We start from the raw sequence: 16,728 nt of genomic DNA, 5'->3' as shown, positions 1-16,728 counted from the left end.
GTACCCTTTCCAACCATAAAGAAAAAAAAAGTTAAATGTAGTCGAAGACATATGGATTCTGGTAGTAGTATAAAGATTGAAAAAAAATTTATAAGAAAAGCTTGGTACAAAAGACACCATTAAGCTTACTTAAAAGACCATCATGTAATGTCTTCCAAGTTTTATTATACTGCCTCCCCGTATTTTTTTGTCCTCTATCGTTCTACTTGTCCTCAGGAAAGACTAATCAATCACTTGAACCTTGTCGAATTTTCAAAACGAAAAAACGCGCTACTCTTCGAAAAGCGGCGTGAATATTTGAGCGAAATATCTTTGAGAAAAGCGAAGTTTGGTGACTGTTATCGAAAGTTAGGGTGAAAACTCGCTCTTGAATTTAACGATCGAGAAAACATTGCTCAAAACAAGTGACCAGTATCCGTTAAAAGATTTAAAGAAGACGTTTAACCGGAACCGTTTTAAAATTAACGCTTTAGAAATTATACAAATACAGGAAAGGTTGGTTTTCATTGGCGGCGGAGTCGGAGGAGCTTCCAACAAAGTGAAAGTCAAAAATTGGAGTCTTAAGCGGAGTTACAAAAAAACATAAGCTTATGAGGAATCTAAACGTAACAAACACGAAATGAAAAATATTAAAATTGCACAACACTTATAGCCTGCGTCGCAGACAGTCTATACAATCCCTGACCTATATCGAGTTCTCTATAGGTCTTGAGTGACAAGTCCGGCTGCAACGCAGGCTAAACACTTACCGAAAGTAGTCGAAGTTCCCTGACGAGGTTAGCATACCCTCCCATCCCTGGTCGACGTCGATGGATGTCTTGAGCGTAAAATAACTTTTTTTAGAACTTCGTTATTCCTACGGCGCCTCTGCCTGCGGAAAATAATTATCAGTGGCAAGATCCGCCATGCTTTCTTTTACGCTAAAATTTGTACTTTCGCGGGCCTGGGAACGAGCGTTTTGATTGGTTTATTCTTGTGATTTCGTTCGCCGAAGAGTTCTCCGAAGCACTCTCACGACTTCCACCTCGGCTCCGACTCCGTCGCCAGTAGGGACTTTACGAAAACACGACGCCGACGGCCACGAAAACGTCAATAAAGAAAAGGCTAAACAATGCTGTGCACGTGCATTACAAATTTTGATACATTTCGTCTCCATCTTCGGCCAAACAACAACGTGAAATGCCCAAATTCAAGGTTTTATGGAGAACGTGAGCACATAACAGTAAATTTTTCATTCTCTGTGCTAACCTGAAGACCGTTCCCACCAGTTCTGTTACTGGATAGTTCGGCCACATTGTAGAAGTTGAACGAATTGGAATAAGCGCAAAGTAGTACAAGTAACACGAACTTGTATTTTCAAGTGACGTTTTCGTTGGCGTTGCCGTTGTGGTTGCGTAAAGTCCCCAGTGAAAACCAACCTCCTAAGCTGTTATACTTAACCAGTTGGCGCTGAAGAAATCTCGTTCAAAGAGCTTACTGAAATAGGAGTCAATTAACCAGAAAAGCACAATTTTCCAGCGAGTATGTAAACGAACACGGCCGTCTCTAAAACTGTTGAATTTCTAACCTATTGCAACAATTCTTGAGAGAAAATAAAATCATAAAATCACAAAAGGCACGCAGTCGCTTGCGGGAAAGCACCCCAACTTTCTTGGGACCAGAACCACAAAGATAGCATTACAAAAAGAAAATACAGGAAACAAGAATAAAACTCTGAGAACTTTGGTTCCAACAGTAGTTTATTTTACTCCAAAACATTGTCAGTAAGTCATACAGTAAGCTTAGTATATACTTGGTCGAGTGGTACTTGTTACATTTCCAGTAAAACATTAGTTTGAGCAGATACTTAATGAGTTATAGAGTGTTGATGAGCAACCTGGGGCCGCTTGGTCTCAACTCTATAATTAACAACGTAATTACTCGTCAAGATTTCCTCAATTTTGAATCAGTCAGTAAAAACAGTCAACAGGTCAGCTAAAATATTCATAATCAAAACACCGTGAAGTCAGCAAAAACACTTTTACTTGATATTTGGGATCCGACTTGGAAAAGTTTTTCCGTTGGGAGGACTCCGATATTTTCTCTCAGGATCACTTCCAGTCATGTTATTTCACGTTGTTAATTGATCTTATAGAACTGATTTCGGAGCGGAACTCGTTTAGAGAAATAAATTCAAACTAAAACAAGTTCTTAACCCATTGACTGACCCTTTCTAGAAATCGATAAAACTAAAGTTGTTTTCAGAATAACTACTGTTGGCTTTTAAAGTTTTCATTGGCAGTTATAATTAACAAAACATGAAAAGTAAAGCGATTTTAGTTTTTTAAAGCCTACTTCTTACGGTAGCATGCAATTTATTACTAAAAAAGCCCCCGAATATACTGAGCAACGAAGCACAAACTCTGATTAGCTATCAGCTAACATTCTACGAGACACTGTTAATTTTAGCGATTTGCCAAAAAATGATGTGAAAATACGCAAAAAGTAGTTATCAAAAAATAGCCAGCACAACTGCTTATCCTGGGGGACCCAAGGAATTTTTTCTCAGACTTACATTTTTGTAAATTAGTCGCCTCAGATATTCGACTTCAACTTAGTCAGTGGAAGAGAACTATTACTTTCTTTACTCTGGGTACGGTTTTTTTTTAATATTTCAACATGTATCTCAAGAGTAGCCGTACCAGAATTAGACATGGCACCCTTGGCGTTAAGGTTGTGGTCTAAATATCTAAATTCCCAATCGTTATGCGCTTTCATCGGTTTCTTATAACCCAACTTCCCATGATACATTCTATCGTACAACGATAACACCTAGTGTAACACCGGCGATAATAGTGGCTGGGTCAGCTGTAAACAAAAAGATTCGTGCTGTAGATATTGTTGCGACGGATAATTCACAGACTTTGCCACACACTTAAAGTATTTCTTTATATATAAGGAATCAATGCAGGATTGACAACTAACTACTGAGGTCACTCGGCTGAGTTGAAGAAAATATGGTTGGTTTTTTTTATTAATCTGGGCTGATAGCCAGCGATTACCTCGCAGAACAGACGTTATTATTTATTTATTTATTTATTTATTTATTATTATTAGTTTTTGCGTTCTTCCAGCACGAGGCAAGCACGTGCCCCTACTTCTGTTTCGAGGCGCGTAAAACTTCTCATTAAACACGAAGTAAGAGAGCAATTCTCAACAAGAACAGTCATTAAATCTGAATCCTGAATCTCCCCGGCTTTGCTTTCTTACCTCGCTTGGTCTTACTGCTTCGATCAAGCAAGTCATTTGGTTCCTGTGTAGGAAAGAAGTAAATTTAGCAGTTCAAAAGTCTGTCGGAACCAAAAAGAACGCTTTACAATAGTACTTATTTGTTACGAAATAAACTCAATCGCTTCTCATTTTACCATCCCATTCATGACCTGCGCTGCCGCATCTTCTTTACACGATCCATAATCCGTCATTCTGCTCTGATGCTGGCTAAATGTTACCTGTTCTGACGGTTGTAGCGGCGTAGGCCGATATTCGTTTTTCATTAAATCTGATCCGATACTACAAGTGAGACTATACGACTACATAATTATTCAAGACTCATTCTTTGACGTTTTCGCTCAGGGGGACGACGTGTACCATTTACAACGTCTTTCATGGTTGGTCGAGACGACAAAAGAACGAACAACAGAACAATGATCCCATCCCTATAAAACAATGCAGCTGCAGGTTATTAGAGTTGAGTGAAAATAGAGCTTTTGAAGAAAATAGCTCTACTGCGCTCATGAAGTAGTCCGGGATGGAAAGTAGAACGAAAAAGAAAAGAAAATGTGCCGATAATACCCTAATATCGTAGTCAAAATCAAGTGATACACTTGCCCACGGATCATGACCCCATAGATTTCTGATCATGATTTTTTTTTTAATTTTTATTAACATTATGTAACACTACGAACACTGATTTACACTAATAGCGGTAATTACAGTACTGACTGTACTTACAATATAAGCATACTATATACTATGCTACGGTACTAACAAAAAACACCATTTACAATAATAACACTGTATCTTCACTACCAACTTTTTTTTTTATATATACAATATTATAACTAACATTATTTACATTACAGTACAAAAGCCACTTACATTGCATCGTTCTAAAAGGTACCTAAATAGCAACCCATCCACACACTCCTCTAGTTTTTGTTTTTATTGTTAATTATTTACAATATTTCAGAATGAACAGGTAAGCGAAAAAAAACAATCGAAAGAAAACGACAAAAATAGAACAGCAACAAAAAGAGAAATGGATAGTGATTCAAGGGTTCCCTCAAATAGCCACGTCTTCGATGAATTTGTTGGGAATTAGCGGTTCCCATTTAATCTTGAAGAGTTTAAGATAACCTTTTTCCTTGGTAATATCATATTCGATGCGAGCTTTCTCACGTAATTCTGTTTCAAAGACGGGGAAGAAAAGGGGAGCCTCGTCTAGACTGCAACGATGTATATAAAATTTGGCTACTAGAAGGGCTAAATTGAGCAACGTACTGAGAACTTTGAATTGTCTATCACACCGTATAGAACATTAGCGGGAGTAAGGTTGAATTCAATCTGGGTGTTTCGAAGCCACCATTCCCGAAAATTATTCCAAAAAGCTACTGTAAGCGGACAGTGAAAGAGCAGATGCAGAAGTGTCTCAGGATTTTCTTTACAAAAATAACATTTATCGTCTTGTACAATACTTGCTTTGAAAAGCCTGTCCTTTGTAAACACCGTATTATGAATAATTATAAACTGAAACATACGCAATTTAATTTCCTCAGTTAATCACTTATTCTCCAAGGTAGAAGATATATCTTTGATAGATTTCCTCTGATGAAGGTGGCACAAATTTACTGTCAGCGATAGCATGTAGCAGGTTTGCAGTGGTAAGATTCAAGTTGTTAGTGCGTAAATTAGCAATTAAATCAACAAGGGCTCGGGATTCTTTGGAGATGCTGTTCCAATTTTGACGGATTGAATTGCATAAACCGTAATATGTTGTAAAGCAAGCTTTAACGTCAAACCTACTACAGAAAACTTCAAAAGGGAGAAATTTACCATTGTCACTCATTAGGTCTCTTATTTGGTGGACCCCTTTACGAAACCACGTGATCAATATCCACTTATATTTCCATCAAATGTTACCAATGTCAATTTTTTATTTATCAGAAACAACAAAATTGTTGAATTTATTCACCTGACTGTATAGAGACATTTCAGTATGCTTTTCCATGAGAGGGTTGGACTGGTTAGATCGCATCAGCGGGGCTTCAAGGTCTTCTGTAGGTCTTCTCTAAAAAAAAAAAGAATGCAATTAGTTTTTATTCACGTTTTGCTTGCCGCCTACTTCCGCTTAGCCTTTTTACAGCTACTTCAAATGCAGCCTCCATCCCGGGGTCGAGATCTAGTTTGGAAACGAGGCTACCGTTTAAATTATGTGTAAAAGGCCTTTTTATGATGGCGTCATCTGACTACTACTACCAGAATTCATTTCGTTTTCCGTTTCAAATTCAAATTTTGTAATCCCAGTGGAGAGCAAAGAACAATAGCTCTAATTAGCACGTGAAAGCAAAAACTGAAGGATTCTGGTAGTTGTAGTCTACTGACGCCATACTAAAAATGTCCTGTTATGGACAATATAATAATTGGACACAGCTAGAGTAGGGTGATTAAATGGCTGTGAGCGCCATCTCATACCCTTTTCCAAACTTTCAAAAATCATATAATTTCCACCTATATTTCCATACAAAATGTTATAGCGGTTTAGGGTTAGGGTCGGGAAACCCATGAATGCGAAAAATTTTGGTTTGGTTATGACGTCACTTCTGTCCATCCAACCGTACGTCCTTACGCAATCCCACAATGCTAATGGGCCCGTGTTTGTTTGGCGGGCAGTTGCACGGCGAGATGCGTTTAAGTCAATTTATATCTATTTGTTGGATATGTTGACAAACGTGGAAAGAAGAGAAAGATAGAGAAAAAGAAAACAGAAAATCGCAGACGATAAAGCAAAGTTCAACGTGAAAGAGAGCGACAGATAGAGGGGGAGAAAAGGGAAGAGAGCTCCTCTCGTGTTTTCCATAGGTTTTGCATAAATTAAATTCTTCCAAGACCGGGAAAATTCACCAAAATGCGCAGTAGATAAAGAAATATTGTTGGCTTCCAAAATTAACTGCATATTAAACTGGAATGATTGAACAAATGTTTTCTGACGTAAAATAATATGGTTACCTATTAATCATTTGCCGCCGAAAAACACACTTGAAGCCAAAAATTGCTAAAATTCACGGCATGTTGATGAAGACCTTTGGAATATTAAATCTTGATTACCCATCTGTCGCTTCTCAAACATTTTATTGAAATAAACAATACATTTGCTGGTTAGTATTAGAGGCAAAAACCTTTCAGTTTTTTGCGTATGTGCACAAATCATCACTATAAACTATTTGTAACAAGAAGCTGTTTCCAGCCTATACTCGGGCCATATTTGACTGTGTGGTGCGTAAAGCCTACAATCTTTTAACAGTGATAGCCTCCAGCATCGCCAATTCCCCCAAATAGATAGCCTGCGTACAAGCTCTCTGATCCTCTTTCCCCCTCCCGCCCCCCACCCCCAAGAGAGCTTGCTCGCAGGCTACCAAATAGATAGATACAGAGATATAGTGAGGCAATAAGTAACCAACACTTATCAGCACTGAGACACACGTACCATCCCCGTGGTATGGCCAATACCGTACGCATGCGCACAACCATATCACCCGGGCAGTGGCAGCCATGGACAGCTGTTTCGCCCTTATTGGGGCTCATCAGCATGGCATAGCCGTCGGGTCAAGAAGCGGGAGTAAACCCGCAATAAGTAACCACCAGATAGAATTGCATTTCTTGCAGTCAGAATGAAATTTTATAATCCCCGGGCTTTAATCCTTACGTTTTCACCTTTCGTTTAGAGACAGAAACCATTTGTACGGTCCTAATATGTATGTGACGCCGGGTCAATGATAGATCGTAATTTTCGGTATGATCTAGACCCGGGGGGTACTCCCTTATGTGACCTTTACGGGGACGTGCGGCCCGATGGGGTATGGTTTTCAGGGTGTTTTGTCTTGAACGGGGTATCTATTTCATCACTTTCTGTCTTAAACAGAGTATCCCTACATGACCTAATGGCTTAAACAGATTGTGATTGCCAATGCATTAAAATACAGTAAGAAACTAGTGTATTCTTATTTAGTTGCCAAATTTTCAGTTAAACAAAACTAACCTTGAGGCACTCAGGTTAGCCTAATTTTCGGTTAAACAAAACTAACCTTGAGGCACTCCAGTTAGCCTTAATAGCACTTAGGTTAGCTTAAATAGCTCCCCGGTTAGCTTAACGGTTAGCAGTTTATGTTGGGGTTGTTCATGCCTCGCATGTTTTGTTCATGCCTTGCACGTCTGGCTCGCATATTGTAAACACTCCTCACGGCCCGAAAACAAAGAACGCGACCGAGAATTTAAAGAATTTGATAACACGACAGAAAACGTAATTCGTACCAGCCTAGTACAAAAAACGAGACCGAGAACAATAACTCGTGGCCCGAAGTCTTATCTCTCGGCCCATCGCGACCCCAAAAAGAAAAAAGAATTTGATAATGCTACCGAAACCTTAACTCGGTCCGCCTTACGGCCCGAGTAAAAAGCAAATTAACATCGGAAAACATCTTTTACCGTGTTGTCGCCATTTTCCTGGTCTTGTAAAGTCCGTTTAACGTCTGTTTAAAGCCCGAGGTTTGGTTTTAATTTTTGAACCATATTTCGGTAGCGGTGTGGAAATTGATGAGATCACAACGCAAAACGGCCTCTCGCTGTTTTTTTAGGCCTCCAAGTCCTCTTTTTTGGCGGTAGATTATTGTTCACGGTTATGCCTTTCCATTGTGAGCTTAAAAAAGATGTACTTGCTTTTTTGTAATTTTGCTCAGTTCCATGCGGTAGGTTCATAAGGATCCTTTCCCCTACCCCCTAAAATGCCTAAACATATCCGTAAAAGACAGATTCTGATTGGGTTATCATTCTACTAGCTATTGTGACCTTTTCAGGATTAAAAAACCCCAGGAGGGGAGGGAGAAGGTATCGAGTTTCAAACGCAGAGCATGCGCACGCCACGGCCGGTTGGAGTCAATGGGTTGAAGAAGCCTAACATTTGAATACATCACCCGTTCGTGATCAAATATGCCAACTTTTAGAACTCTAAAAACATTTTAATCCCAGCGCCAAATATGTGCAGCAACAATATTTGAACAAAAACAATCGCTCCACACGTGCATTTTAAATTTTGGTATATTTCTTTGCCGTCCTCCGCAAAACAACGTGAAATGACCTAATTTAAGGTTTTGTGGAGAACATGAGCAAACGACGGTGAATTTTTCTTTGTCTGTTAACTTGAACGCAACTCCTACCAATCAGTTTAGTCAGTACTATCTAATGCGTTTCCGAGCAACAATCAATAATTTTCCCTTATTTTACGTGTTTCAAGCTTTACAAATATACTTCAATCGTTTCGATAGGACCAATATTCGTAGAGAAACTAATTTTTGAACATTTTGTTTCGGGGCAGTTTTGTTCGCACCGCACGGCTCTCATTTAGTTGTAAACACACTTAAAGGTCTGTGCCAAGCAACCAAGAGTGGTTTCCCCGCGTTCTCCTTTTCTTGACGTTTATTTAGATTTCAGAAGGAGCAATATTGACTGAGTTGTAAACTGTACACATGTGATGAAGAAAGAATATAAGCTTAGGAGTAAACTAACAACGATAAAACTTAATATCAGGCAGCTTCCTACCGCTTGAAAATCCGCGAAAATAGATCGATAAAAATACAAAACGGTGGATCTAAAGAAAGAACTTACTGGAGTAATTTCTTGCACTGAATTTGATCTGCTCCTTCCATCATTCGTTGAAAGAAGAAGTAGCGAGGAGAAAGCACTTAGTCGCCCTGACTGGTTTCCATTTCCCAGCTAAATAAATGTCAATCCGATCCACGTTTTTAACTTTGACACAAAAAATCTTTTGCTGTTTCTTGTAAAAGACACGAAAAATTAACGTTTAGGAGTTTTCTTTCTAGCTCCAGCACTTGATTTCCATGCATTTGTTGTACAAACAACTCGGCTTAAACAGTCGAACTCCAAAGAACTTCAAAGAACGTCAAAATGAAGAAACCAACGAGATGTGGAACTGGCGTGCTCAGCCAAGCTGAGGCGAGTATTTTTGCCGCTGGACCCATCGGGAGAAAGTAATCTTGTCCTCGTGGCAAGGAAAATTAAGAAAACTTGCCCTCTGTTACAACAAATCAGCATTAAAAAAATTGGCCCTCTGTATTACATTGCTATTGTTGTTGTTGATGGGCAGTTTGCTGCATATGCAGTAAAGACATATATAGCTGCAGAAAGGATGAGGAACTGGTGAGGTTATTACGTTCATACGCTAAGCAGATTTCTATAAATGCTATGAAAAAATTGGAGCTCCGCTTTTAGGCTTGGCTAAATGTATATATTAAGTTATAAATACCTTGAGTGCCTCTGCAGCCCTCATTTGACTCACGCAAGCAAACAATGTCAGTGCCATGACAATAAAAGAAAAACCCTGTAATAAGAAAAAGAAAAACAAGGCATATGTAAGAAGTACAATGGCCGCCCATTTAACAATTTTAAACCACTTTTTCTCTCTTTATTACTACATTCATTTAAAAGTTTGGCAAGATTTCTGCACAGTTCATATTATGTATACGCTTTCTGACTCAAGCTCTTTATTATCATAATCACTGTTTGTATATAAGGATTCATTTAGTATGACAGGCTAGTGATGCATGTATAATTAATGTCTGGGGTTGCCAAAATTTTCTCTCATCGAGCTCCAGCTGTTGGTGTTATCACCTTACATCTTCGCCAAGCATCTAAATATTTTTGGATGAAACAAATCGTTCGGGCCGATTTTTCGTCATTAGAAAGAACACTGGGCAACGCGTGCAAGTGGTTTGGCAACTGCATCGACACTTGTGAATCTAAGGGACAAAAATCGTTTTTAGCCGCCGTGTACTTACCATGGTGAATTATTGTATGTACCGTCACGTGTCAGAGGATAATTTCTCCAAACTTCAAATGGAAGGTGACGATTTTGTTGAAGCTAGCGTCCCCTTTTATGCAATCTTCACAAGGAAGTAAAATAATTGAAAAGTTATTTTAATCCACATACTGTTTACATCCAGAGCGAGTTTTATTATGTCTGTGATGTGAAATGTAAATGTGACTTTGAGACGTCCTGTTCCTGTAGCTTGGGGTAGGGATTAAGGGGAGGGGGGATCGGACAAAAGTGTTCCGATGCACATTATTTCGTTTGGGTTCGAATTCACTTAAAATGTGTACTCTACTATAATCAACACGTAACCATGCAGAGATACATGAACGTAGTATTGTGGAGGTCGATTGCGACAAGGTTGAGCTTCGAGCAAAGCACTGTTACGTTACAATTTTTTTACGTGCCGCCGCTTTAGTTGCCGCGAAGGTACTGGCCCTGTTTAGCGTTAATAATAAGCGGTTTTTCCACAGCCGTTGTTTTTCGTTTAAATGGTAATGCGAGTGCGCGGTTGAAGCATGCAAGAGCGTGGAGCTTGACCACTACGGTATATTAAAAAAAGCATTTTCCGACTTTTTCATTCTGAGTGGTTGGGGTGGGTGGGGGAGGGGGGGTAGCCTAAAAACGCGTGGTTTGGGATGCAATGACGTTTATTTTCCTATACAGGAAGTACTTTTTTAAAAATAAGTTGACATATCCCTTGACGGTATTTGGGATTTCATTGGCCGATGGAAATAACAACACGTGGTTATGGTTATCATGGTATAATTTTGATCAGATCGATCCGATGGGATACATAAATTTGAAAGTCCGTCAATTTCAGGTCGAGCACAGTTACAGAGTCAAAGTCAGCCAAAATCCCGTATCGATTACATGTAAGATTTGGGTTAATGTAATTTTTATCCATGTTTGCACCAAACCTAAATGGCGTCAGAAATCGTGAAAAGCTAGGCCAAAGGGAATAGAATGTATGGACACTATGGTCACTCCAGAGCAATCAAAACTGAACTAGAAAATTCAACAAAAATGTTTTCAATGTTGTTGTATCTTCCAAAACAAAGCCATCTGGGAACAAACGGTGGCTGCACCTCGTGCCGTGGAAGTAAACGATATCAGTGAAAGCGGCAAGGTAGCTTCTTTGTTTTGTAAAAATAAAACTGACAAGCTTTAGGATGCGCCAGACAGTCCTTTGGAACGTCAAGTGGTGAAGGAATAAAAATTATACCTTGTATACAGCAAGACAAAAACGCTTAAAAGACAAGAGGACGGAGTTCCTGGGAAGCACTGATACGAATTCCGCTAATGGAACGCCAAACTAGACCAGTCTAATAAACTCCTCCGTCAATATTAACCACAGAGGCAGAGTCTAAATATTCGAATTAAAATTATGCAAAATCAAACCGCGTTAAACCAACACTGCCCGGCAGAAATTCGTTCATGATTCGAAAACAAAGAAGGCGGGTATTGTTGTTGCAATGCCATTAATGCTCAGGAATAAATAAATGAATAAATCAGGAATAAATGAGAGCAAATTTGGCATTTTGATTTAACTTTCTAAGTGGCCCATCGAATGTTTTTGTAAATCAACTTACTGGAGTCAATAGTTATAACATTCTTGTTGTTTAACCTAAACCTAGGATAAGGGCAGGATTTTGAACAAACATCAGTTCTTCTCTTTTTGGAAGTTGTGGAGGAAAGGAGCAAAAAGTGCTGCGAAAAAACTTTTGTGATAATGTTGAAGACCACATTAAAACTTAATGTGCTTTAAACCTGCTCAAGTGGACTCTAAAATTCTGAGGAGAGTGGCGATGGATAGATAATTTGAATTCTTTCGCTCCCTTTTCCCCTCAGTTCCACTTAAAATATCTTTCGTGCTCACAAACCCTCTTTTGTTAGCTCCCCACTGGAAATCTGTTCTACCAACCTTGTATAGCAACTGACTGATTGTTCTTCTCCTCTCTCCGTCAAAATGAAGTGGACAATAAAAGTCTGGAGGAAAAACGTTTCAAACGATGATGGAAGCAGTTTATTTAATTATTCTAACTAAGATCTCAAAAATCCTGAGGGCTATGCATTATTTACTTTCATTGTCAGGTAACATAGTCTAAAATGTCAGCCGTCTCCTCCCCCTAACCCACAAAGAGCGCGGGAAAGAGACCCTCCCCCCAAGCCCCTGTGGGTTAGGGAGAGGAGACGGCTGACATTTCAGACTACAGGTCACATGGTATAAATGTTTGTGAGACTTCGACTTGCGAGATTTCGAGCCATTATTTTACTTTGTCGAAAAACCAAAAAATATAAACCGACAAAATTAAACAAGACAGTCAGAACTTGACACAAATAAGTGTAAAGAACGCCATCAGTAAAAGCTCTCATGGAAAGTGAATATGAGCTTTGGTTCTGGTTCTACTTCAAATTGGTTGAAAAAGTGGCTTAGGATCAATTTGAAGCAATTTCGGAGCATTAATATTCGATACGAGCTTGAAAACCACTCTAGCTAGGAGAGCTTTCCAAATTTCAAAAATATGACCAAGCCACGACCTGTTTTCTAAGTATTCACAGTAAAAATCCACAGAGTGCTCTGTTTCACTACCGGCGAGTTCAAATTACTACTTGCTCTAATTTTAAACATGCTTTCTATACCTTTCAGACTTGGCCAAACGTCCGAGTCATTCCTTGTTTATGCAGGATAAAGTTGAAAATCTGCTGTACTTACCTTTTTACGACTGCACTGAGGTATTCAATTCTCCTCTATTCGTCAGAGCAAATTTTGTAATAAATTTTAAGTATTCGACGCCTGTTTTTGTTTCAAACGAAGATACAACCAGTTATTAGGTAATATGATATCAACTACCATTAAGGGTTATGCATTATTCATATCATTGTGAGGGTTACGAGATTGTCTCTCGTGTCACGGATCTGGCGCATATGCAGTAGCGTCAAATCAACTTAAAGAAGCTGGCAAGTTTTTTCAAGTTTTGCGGCTGCTGGAATCTCGATTATATATCTTCGATTATCCAAGTCATCCTCCCTCACTTCTGTCTTTAAAAGTATTAGTTAGCTAAGGCGGGATTTAAAGTATAGTTTAGTTTGCTTTTTTGCAATATTCGTGTCGGAGTTGGACTCATTTGTTTTCGTTTGCGAAGTTGCTATGTCTGGCTATGGCGGCCATCGTCCCGGGAGCGGACGAATGCGGTTGTATACCTCAAAAAAGCAGTCGAACATCGTTTGGCAAAGAGGTCACCGAATATATCTATAAACTACATTGTTCTCCAAACCCAAATCCTGTTTCAGACCAAAATGTCATTTTTCTATACCCTTTTTCAGACCTGCCTTAAAAAATTCATTATTTTACTTTGTCGAAAAACCAAAAAATATAACTCAACAAAATTAAACAAGACAGTCAGAACTTGACACAAATAAGTTTAAAGAACGCCATCAGTAAAAGCTCTCATGGAAAGTGTATACGAGCTTTGGTTCTGGTTCTCCTTCAAATTGGTTGAAAAAGTGGCTTTGGACCAATTTGAAGCAATTTCGGAGCATTAATATTCGATACGAGCTTGAAAATTACTCTAGCTAGGAGAGCTTCTGTCTGTCTTCTGTCAGCTTCTGTCTGTCTTCTGTCAGTTCTGTCTTTAAAAGTATTAGTTAGCTAAGGCGGGATTTAAAGTATAGTTTAGTTTGCTTTTTTGCAATATTCGTGTCGGAGTTGGACTCATTTGTTTTCGTTTGCGAAGTTGCCATGTCTGGCCATGGCGGCCATCGTCCCGGGAGCGGACGAATGCGGCTGTATACCTCAAAAAAGCAGTCGAATATCGTTTGGCAAAGGGGTCATCGAAGAATATCCATAAACTGCATTGTTTATTCCTCTTGGGTCGCGGCGAGGGTAAAATGAAGCAATTTCGGAGCATTAACATTCGATACGAGGTTCAAAACCACACTACCTAGGAGAGCTTTCCCAATTTCAAAAATATCACCAAGCCACGACCTGTTTTCTAAGTATTCACAGTAAAAATCCACAGAGTGCTCTATGTTTCACTACCGGCGAGTTCAAATTACTACTTGCTCTAATTTTAAACATGCTTTCTATACCTTTCAGGCTTGGCCAAACGTCCGCGTCATTCCTTGTTTATGCAGGATAAAGTTGAAAATCTGCTGTACTTACCTTTTTACGACTGCACTGAGGTATTCAATTCTCCTCTATTTGTCAGAGCAAATTTTGTAATAAATTTTAAGTATTCGACACCTGTTTTTGTTTTAAATAGCGATACAACCAGTTATTAGGTAATATGATATCAACTAACATTAAGGGTTATGCATTATTCATATCTTTGTTAGGGTTACGAGATTGTCTCTCGCGTCACGTAACAGTGTCACGGATCTTGCGCATGTGCAATAGCATCAAATCAACTTGAAAAAGCTGGCAAGTTTTTTCATTATGTAATCTTGATTATTAAAAACTGCATCATTGTATAATGCAATTCGAGGGATTTGATTGGCTTAGCGGCCATGGTATATGAGCAATTATACCATGGCCGAGAAATGGCGACCATTAAATTGCCTTCTGGTCGTTCTTGCACAGCGAAATCAGTAAGATCTAGCAATATTTCTCGGTTGTTTTTAATAAAACAATTATTGCACTTGCGCTTGTTGGATATGAGATGATTATAGCCAACTCGGCGCTACGCGCCTCGTTGGCTATCTATCATCTCATATCCAACGCGCGCTCGTGGAATAATTGTTAATTATATGTCTTCCATTATTAAAGTCATCCTCCCTCAGTTCTGTCTTTAACAGTATTAGTTAGCGAAGGCGGGATTTAAAGTATAGTTTAGTTTGCTTTTTTGCAATATTCGTGTCGGAGTTGGACTCATTTGTTTTGGTTTGCGAAGTTGCTATGTCTGGCTATGGCGGCCATCGTCCCGGGAGCGGACGAATGCGGTTGTATACCTCAAAAAAGCAGTCGAACATCGTTTGGCAAAGAGGTCATCGAAGAATATCCATAGACCACATTGTTCTCCAAACCCAAATCCTATTTCAGACCAAAATGTCATTTTCGTGAACCCTTTTTCAGACCTGCCCTTTAAAAATTCATTATTTTACTTTGTCGAAAAACCAACAAATATAAATCAACAAAATTAAACAAGACAGTCAGAACTTGACACAAATAAGTGTAAAGAACGCCATCAGTAAAAGCTCTCATGGAAAGTGAATATGAGCTTTGGTTCTGGTTCTACTTCAAATTGGTTGAAAAAGTGGCTTAGGATCAATTTGAAGCAATTTCGGAGCATTAATATTCGATACGAGCTTGAAAACCACTCTAGCTAGGAGAGCTTTCCAAATTTCAAAAATATGACCAAGCCACGACCTGTTTTCTAAGTATTCACAGTAAAAATCCACAGAGTGCTCTGTTTCACTACCGGCGAGTTCAAATTACTACTTGCTCTAATTTTAAACATGCTTTCTATACCTTTCAGACTTGGCCAAACGTCCGAGTCATTCCTTCTTTATGCAGGATAAAGTTGAAAATCTGCTGTACTTACCTTTTCACGACTGCACTGAGGTATTCAATTCTCCTCTATTCGTCAGAGCAAATTTTGTAATAATCTTTAAGTATTCGACGCCTGTTTTTGTTTCAAACGACGATACAACCAGTTATTAGGTAATATGATATCACTACTACCATTAAGGGTTATACATTATTCATATCATTGTCAGGGTTACGAGATTGTCTCTCATTATTAAATCAGAAAAAAAGTTCGACACCGAAAGAAAGCTTCACGCATTTGTTTCCAAATTCCTTAGCTACAATGCTTTTTAACGATATTTTTAATTGATGACCGTAGGAAATCGAGTTTTGTCGTCATGAAGTAAGAATTTGGCCGATACGTACGTACACGTTCAGTGAGCGGGATATTCCTCGTATTTTTGGTGGTGTGTGCAGCTCGATTCTCTAAACCCTGACATTATTTCAGACCAAAATGTCATTTTATTGTACCCTTTTTCAGACCTGCCCTTTAAAAATTCATTATTTCACTTTGTCGAAAAACCAAAAACTATAAACTGACAAAATTAAACAAGACAGTCAGAACTTGACACAAATAAGTGTAAAGAACGCCATCAGTAAAAGCTCTCATGGAAAGTGAATATGAGCTTTGGTTCTGGTTCTCCTTCAAATTGGTTGAAAAAGTGGCTTTGGATCAATTTGAAGCAATTTCGGAGCATTAATATTCGATACGAGCTTGAAAATTACTCTAGCTAGGAGAGCTTTCCAAATTTCAAAAATATGACCAAGCCACGACCTGTTTTCTAAGTATTCACAGTAGAAATCCACAGAGTGCTCTGTTTCACTACCGGTGAGTACAAATTACTACTTGCTCTAATTTTAAACATGCTTTCTATACCTTTCAGACTTGGCCAAACGTCCGAGTCATTCCCATCTTTATGCAGGATAAAGTTGAAAATCTGCTGTACTTACCTTTTCACGACTGCACTGAGGTATTCAATTCTCCACTATTCGTCAGAGCAAATTTTGTAATAATCTTTAAGTATTCGACGCCTGTTTTTGTTTCAAACGACGATACAATGCA

The 16,728-nt window shown here is 38.8% G+C and overlaps 1 protein-coding gene and 2 long non-coding RNA genes across 8 annotated transcripts in view; 1 reads left to right on the top strand and 2 right to left on the bottom strand.

The window, feature by feature from the left end:
- LOC146458426 (DELTA-actitoxin-Oor1b-like) overlaps nt 1-892 on the bottom strand; it is a 19,437-nt gene extending 18,545 nt beyond the window's left edge. For 3 of the 4 annotated variants that reach the window (XM_085090937.1, XM_085090933.1, XM_085090936.1), the window contains exon 1: nt 750-892. In XM_085090937.1, coding sequence (XP_084947063.1) covers nt 750-784 — 35 coding nt within the window. In that variant the 5' untranslated portion in view covers nt 785-892. The remainder of the gene's footprint in view (nt 1-749) is intronic. The other variant, XM_085090934.1, reaches the window with a different exon arrangement.
- Nucleotides 1-16,728, top strand: part of LOC146458424 (uncharacterized) — a 20,229-nt gene that overhangs the window by 1,980 nt on the left and 1,521 nt on the right. The window lies entirely within an intron of this gene.
- LOC146458425 (uncharacterized) lies at nt 2,130-13,380 on the bottom strand. 3 transcript variants are annotated; one of them, XR_014858267.1, is made up of 7 exons: nt 12,855-13,380; nt 12,063-12,127; nt 10,107-10,211; nt 9,575-9,649; nt 5,231-5,326; nt 3,250-3,292; nt 2,130-2,847 (listed from the first exon to the last, which is right to left on the bottom strand). It is a non-coding gene; the product is annotated as an uncharacterized LOC146458425 (long non-coding RNA). The 3 variants fall into 3 exon arrangements; XR_014858269.1 differs by lacking the exon at nt 12,063-12,127 and having other exon boundaries at nt 12,782-13,380; XR_014858268.1 differs by lacking the exon at nt 12,855-13,380 and having other exon boundaries at nt 12,063-12,235.

Source organism: Pavona decussata, unplaced genomic scaffold, assembly GCF_977016875.1.
Source record: "Pavona decussata unplaced genomic scaffold, jaPavDecu1.1 SCAFFOLD_233, whole genome shotgun sequence".
Classification (NCBI taxonomy): domain Eukaryota; kingdom Metazoa; phylum Cnidaria; class Anthozoa; order Scleractinia; family Agariciidae; genus Pavona; species Pavona decussata.
The sequence above is the reverse complement of the archived record's forward strand: the minus strand, read 5'-3'. Positions and strand labels throughout refer to the sequence as shown.